Source organism: Fundulus heteroclitus, chromosome 10 (genome assembly GCF_011125445.2).
Source record: "Fundulus heteroclitus isolate FHET01 chromosome 10, MU-UCD_Fhet_4.1, whole genome shotgun sequence".
Classification (NCBI taxonomy): domain Eukaryota; kingdom Metazoa; phylum Chordata; class Actinopteri; order Cyprinodontiformes; family Fundulidae; genus Fundulus; species Fundulus heteroclitus.
Window position 1 is genome coordinate 6,502,334 of NC_046370.1, and position 5,806 is coordinate 6,508,139.

The window sequence follows — 5,806 nt, forward strand, 5'->3', positions numbered from 1 at the left end:
TCACTCTAAATGATCAAACGTGGTCATCTAGATGTTCAATTGTCTTTCCAGGTTGTTGGGATAGCTTGTTTGTAACTGCCACATATTTTGTAAGCAACAGGTCGAGACAGAAGTTTAGCAAAAATCCATTTAATAGCGAATTTTGTCGCACTAGCCTTTTATAATTAGTTTCTCATAGAGGATATATATTTCTAAGGATTAAATAGAAGAATAAAATCTGTTGCATACTCCCTGAAAAAGTCATGTGTTGACAATGACATCAAGCTTTTAAACTTTGAAACTCCACTTTTGATCTTTCATATAAATGAACAAAGACAAACACGTATTTATTCATTTATTTCAAGAAACTAACATTCTCTTCAAAAGTCTCTGAAAAAATATTAATTATTGAAGTAATATACAACTATTTATGAATTTGTCTATATATTCATTGTTCACAGCACAATAAGCTCGCTCAACTCAGACATTTATGAAACACTTTTTTTATTATTTCTGTTGTTCTGGTCACAACATGTTTCTTCTTGACTTTCACATTTTTTAATTGCACTCATTCTGCATACAGGAATAATTAACCAGACACATTTTGGATAGGATGTACAACGGTACAGAGGTGACATACAGAAGATAGGCATAGGAGCTCCTGCTGTTTAAATAATAAACGCTTTCTTTAGGATTGTCTCTGTAAAGTCGGGGAGGAGGTTGTCGTCCCCCCCACACACCCACCCCTTCCCTCCTTTCTGAGCTCAGTTGTGGAAAAACGCGTTCAGGTCCTCATATGGTGGCGCCCTGTCATGGTGCAGGTGGACGTCGTGGAAAGGTGGGATGTTTTCTGATTGCGCGCCGCCGCTGCGCGCTCCCGTTGGTCCAAAATGTAGGCTGTGGCTGGGCCTGGATGTGGTCAGTCCGGAGTAATGCATAGAGTAATGATAGCTCCTGTCTGTGTCTGAGGACTCCTGCTGCTTCCCGGGCAGGCCGCCGTTCACGCAGACCGGCGGGCTGTGTTGGCCCTCATAGTCCGGGCTGTTGTAGTCTGGGGACGTGCCGCCCGGCATGTACACTGCCTCATACCCGGGGCCGCTGTAGGAATGGGCCCGCATGTTGAGGGCTCCGGCTCCGGGCTGGTAGTGAGGGCTGGAGAGGCGGGAGCAACGGTAGGAGTAGGGATGGACTGAGAACGGAGAACTGGGCATGTGGAAGCGGGCTCCGTCCGTGCACTGCTCGGTCAGGAAGTTCCTGGTGTTGAGCTGCAGGCAGCCCGCCACCAGATTGGTGGTTGGCTGGGACAGGCCCTTACACAACATCTGCACGTAGGTCACCACATCTGGACGCTTCCCGTTGCGTAAAATCTCCCCGAGGGCTAGAATGTAGTTCTTGGCCAGCCTCAGAGTCTCTATTTTGGAGAGTTTCTGGGTTTTGGAATAGCACGGCACCACCTTGCGCAAGTTGTCCAGCGCTGAGTTCAGATCGTGCATGCGCGTGCGCTCCCGCGCATTGGCCTTCATGCGGCGCATCTTGGAGCGCTCCACGCGCGCCGGCGTCATCTTGCGCTTCTTCGGGCCGCGCTTCTTGGGTTTGTCCCCGCTGTTCTCGTCCCCGCACTCTTCTTCATCGCCGTCGTCGTCGTCGTCATCGTCGTCGTCGCCGGCCATCTCGGACTCTGCCCGGCTGCTGCCCTCCTGCGGCTCGTCCAAATCGTCATCTCCAAGGTGGCAGTTCTCGCGTTCCTCCTTCACCTTGCATCCGTCGCTCTCGGTGTCGTCCACCCAGTCCGCCGCCAACCGCTGGACGTCCGGCAGCACCTCGCTGAACAGACGGCTCAACATTATGGCAGGCAATCTGTAAGATATGCACACAAAATAATACACATCATCAATACGCACCTATGCGTTTCCATTCCGTTCTACTACTTCTTTATACTATCGTAAGCAAACTATCTTGTACAAATGAATACTTAATCCCAGTAGGCTATACAGGTTTATTTTTCTTTATTGTTGCATGTTTTCATCAATTTTAAAATCAAATAAAAGGCTCTAATGCCTTCTGATTGAATTCAATTGTACTAACTATACACAGCTGTTTCTGTTGGGATGCCCGTCCAGTTAAGAAATTAATCAGTTTCCTAGCAACAATGCCACTTATTTTGACAATCAAAGTAATTTCAGGCACCGGGTTAGCTAATTCCTTCTTCATTTCCACATAACAAAGAAGCTAGTTTATACCCACGTACATTAACATGGCATATAATTTTAGATTTTAGTAGGGATAAATTATAGAGACAACTTGACAATTGCAATTATTTTCTGAAAGCTTTATTTTACGCCATATTTCTATTTTTCTTATAGGGAGTCAATACAGGGACTAGCCATTTTCCTCTTTAGCCACTTCATAACTTTGTAGTTTTGGTCCTTTCAAGCCTGACTTTTTTCTTTACTATTGCTTACCTTTGAAGTTTGGGTGTTTTCATACATTTTCATATCCTGATTGCGTTTTGCGTCTTGGTAATCAGATATAATCTGTCATAATACAGAGGAATCAATTGACCCTAAGAGGGATAAAACATAAATGGAAATAAGTCTCCAGATAAAGTCTTCAGACAAAGCCGGCCCAAGGCGAAGCAAACTAAGCTGCTTTTTAGGGCCGACCCACCCCCAGGCCGTTAGGGGTCCCCCAAGAGCACTTGACTAGTCATACAGATATAAAGCAGATATTACAGATATTTGTTGTTAATTATCAATGAGCCAACTTTATCATGTCAAAGTTTGTGAAAAGCATCGTTTCAGTAATCTTAAATTACTTGAAGTGAAAGTGAAAAATATACTAGCAGTGAGAGGAACATATTTCATTAACTGTTATGCTATCAGTTATACTTTAATGTTACTGTATTTTATATTTTAATCATTTTTGCCGCTTGTTTCTGCAGCTTGTGTCTTTACTGCTGCCAAAATAACATTGTGAAAATTTAACACATTATTTAAGTCAATTGAAATGTACATTGTTGAAATGTATTGTAAAATCTATTTGACTCAAGCAATCAAGCTTGGGCAATTTAATATCTATGTTATTGAGGGGGAGGGGGGGGGGGGTGTGGTCACTTAACTAGGAGTGGGGCCTAATTTTGACCAGGGCCCCATTCAATCTTAGGATCGGCTATGGCTTCAGAAAATAAACTTAGATTGGATTTTATGTAAGATGTAATGATTTCTGTAACCTTTTTTCACCTTTTTTTTAAACAGTAATGACAATAAATTAGTACAGAGGTAAATAAACTAATGGGCACTGATATAAGTCTGCATGTTTGAAATGGTTTGTTTACATGTGCAAATTTAATTAGAAAGAGCCAAAATGATAATTCTTGCTATACTTCCAGACAGACAGATAACAGGTTAATTTCACACATAGTTACCCAATGTAGCAATGTAAACTACACTTCTGCGACTTCCCAATGGATAGGTTATTATTTACTGGAGTCAGTAAACCCAATTTCTTTACAATGAACTGTTGGTAAATCGTATATGAACGCTTGAAGTCTTTGCTTGTTAAAGCTGGTGCGAGACGTCTCCAGTGCACCAAGGGACTGACGTATTGCTGTTCATAAAAATCTTTTGTTTCTTCCTCCTCGAGGCGGGTACAAAAAGGATCAAACTTAGTTTTGGCGAGGCGGCGAAATGACCTGAACCCGACGGTGACGCTGCAACCCCGCGGCTGTGTGCTCATAGGTGTTGCGCAAAACGACAAAACATTTTTTTTTTTTAACAAAGCTCCATTCTGAGTGGAGGCCAAGACAAGGACTTGCCGACCTTAAAAATACCATGAACCAGATGGACATCTGTGGGTGTCGAGCGTTTTGAATTGTAGTCAAAGGTGTGTCCCCGACTAATTCTAATAAATACAGTGATAATAATAATTCAGTAAAACAATTGGGCTGTCTCCAAACCAAACTGTGACTTCATGATTTTGTTATCAATCTTGGAAACATAATTGGCCTTTCATCCAACCTTTTGTGCATTGTATTTAGACTTCGAATTCTTTGGAATGTCGCCAGTTAAATTTCATTACATCTTATTAATTCATCGTTTGACGCAACAGTCTCGGACGCTACACGGCGGCCTAAATTTGCGCATCGGTTCATGCGCAGCCCGGCCTGCAGGAGCACCATCGGCCAGCATACGCTTATTCCCAAGGGACGCACTCAAGGTACGGACTGCAGGAAAATGCCATCCTTGAGGAATTCCAGCACAACAGGGCCTCATAGTAACCACCAAAACAAGATCCTGTTTTTTTTAAAAAAAAAAAACGTTTTTATATAATTTATTTTTTGTTGTTTTACGCATGGACGTGTTCTTAACGATGTCAGTTAAAACGGCTACATTGAAGCGATTTTGTTTTCTTCCTTTACTTGAATTATTTACTACATTCCAACCAAACTTACAAAATTATACTGACATACAGGGATTGGGCCATTAAAGCGCGAAACTGCAAATATCTGACTTGATGTGTTTCGGTGAAGATTGTTTAAACATATTCAAATATGTCCAAGGTCATAAGCTATACTTTCTTTTGAAAAAAAAAATCTAAACATTTTAATTCAGTTTGATCCTTTTGCTTAGGCTCCCACAGCATTCCTGTTGAAATCCATCCTCGCGGTGCATGCATTGCTCTGTATAGAACCATGCAATATAAGTCAACCTGTAAGTCTGGTTCAATGGGAAAGTTATCCATTGGAAACACATTTTAAGCCTCGCAATTCTCAGATGCTCTCGGGTGTCTCTGAGCTCAGCTGTGCGCCTGGAGTCCAAGGGCGTATTTTTTTTCCCTCACTCTAATCTTGTAAGCACAATGTAATTAATGCCAACCAATACCTTGTCAATTAGCCCGTGTATCTCTGTGGAGAATTCAACCCCCACAGAGGCTCTGACGAGCGTCGTGCACGAACACACACATGCGCAAATTATACCCCCGATGCTCATTTTCTATAAGAGAATAAAATGCTAGTTGCGATAGCTTTTTAAATGTGTGGTTCTGTTGATTTATTTAACTGAAACCTGTTCACTTACACACGCAAGGGTGGAAATGTGCAAAAGCACTGAGTAAATTTAACAGAACTGTAGGATCTTGTCTGATCTTACAGAAAAAGAGCAAAGTGGGCATAAAGGACGTTTAAGGCATTCAACTGTTTCCAGTTATTTTGCTCGGACACATTAATATCCCCCGTAGCTGCAGGAGTAACAAGCACGAAAGCAAAGCAGAACATGAGATGGTCAACCTACCTCCGTGGTGGAGCTCAGTGACGGGGCAAAGCGGGTTTGTTTACACCATCTCTCTCCGGGTGGGCATCAAATCCACACGCCCAGCGCGGATACTGCGGGGATGCTGCGTGGATGCTCTCACGCCTGTTTCCTGCCACACAGTTTCTGCCTGGATCTTCTTCTTCTTCTTCTGCTGCTGCTGCTCTGTCTGTATCTGATGCACAAACCGTGGAGAGGGAGCCGTGTGCCACCTCAGAGGCGGGACCGGGTGGGTTACATACCAGCTCTGATGCCAGGCCCATATGGCTGGCACGTCATTGGCAGGAGCCATCACATGAGAGCCGGTGATTGACATGCAGTCGCATTCACAGACTACCCCCCCAACCCCCACCCCCTACTCCCCCGGGGGAGAAGGACTCGCCATCTGTCACTGAGCTGAAAGGAAAAATGGAATAAGAGAATGATGGCACAAATAAAAATGCTTCTTTTAGCCTCTATCTTTGGGAACAACGGGGTTAATCTCATATAGGGGGTGTAGGAAAACAATCCCCTTACTAGAA

The 5,806-nt window shown here is 43.4% G+C and overlaps 1 protein-coding gene across 1 annotated transcript; it reads right to left on the bottom strand.

Annotated features, from left to right (window-relative positions):
- Positions 1-466: 466 nt before the first annotated feature.
- On the bottom strand, positions 467-5,529 carry LOC105939955 (neurogenic differentiation factor 2). Its single transcript, XM_012882342.3, has 2 exons — positions 5,268-5,529; positions 467-1,836 (listed from the first exon to the last, which is right to left on the bottom strand). Exon 2 carries the CDS (start codon positions 1,821-1,823, stop codon positions 744-746), a length of 1,080 nt encoding a protein of 359 aa, XP_012737796.1. The 5' UTR covers positions 1,824-1,836; positions 5,268-5,529; the 3' UTR covers positions 467-743.
- Between the last annotated feature and the right edge of the window lie 277 nt (positions 5,530-5,806).

Bases quoted from the DNA above. Each gene is read 5' to 3' on its own strand.
- LOC105939955 (XM_012882342.3), bottom strand. From the start codon at position 1,823: ATGTTGAGCCGTCTGTTCAGCGAGGTGCTGCCGGACGTCCAGCGGTTG.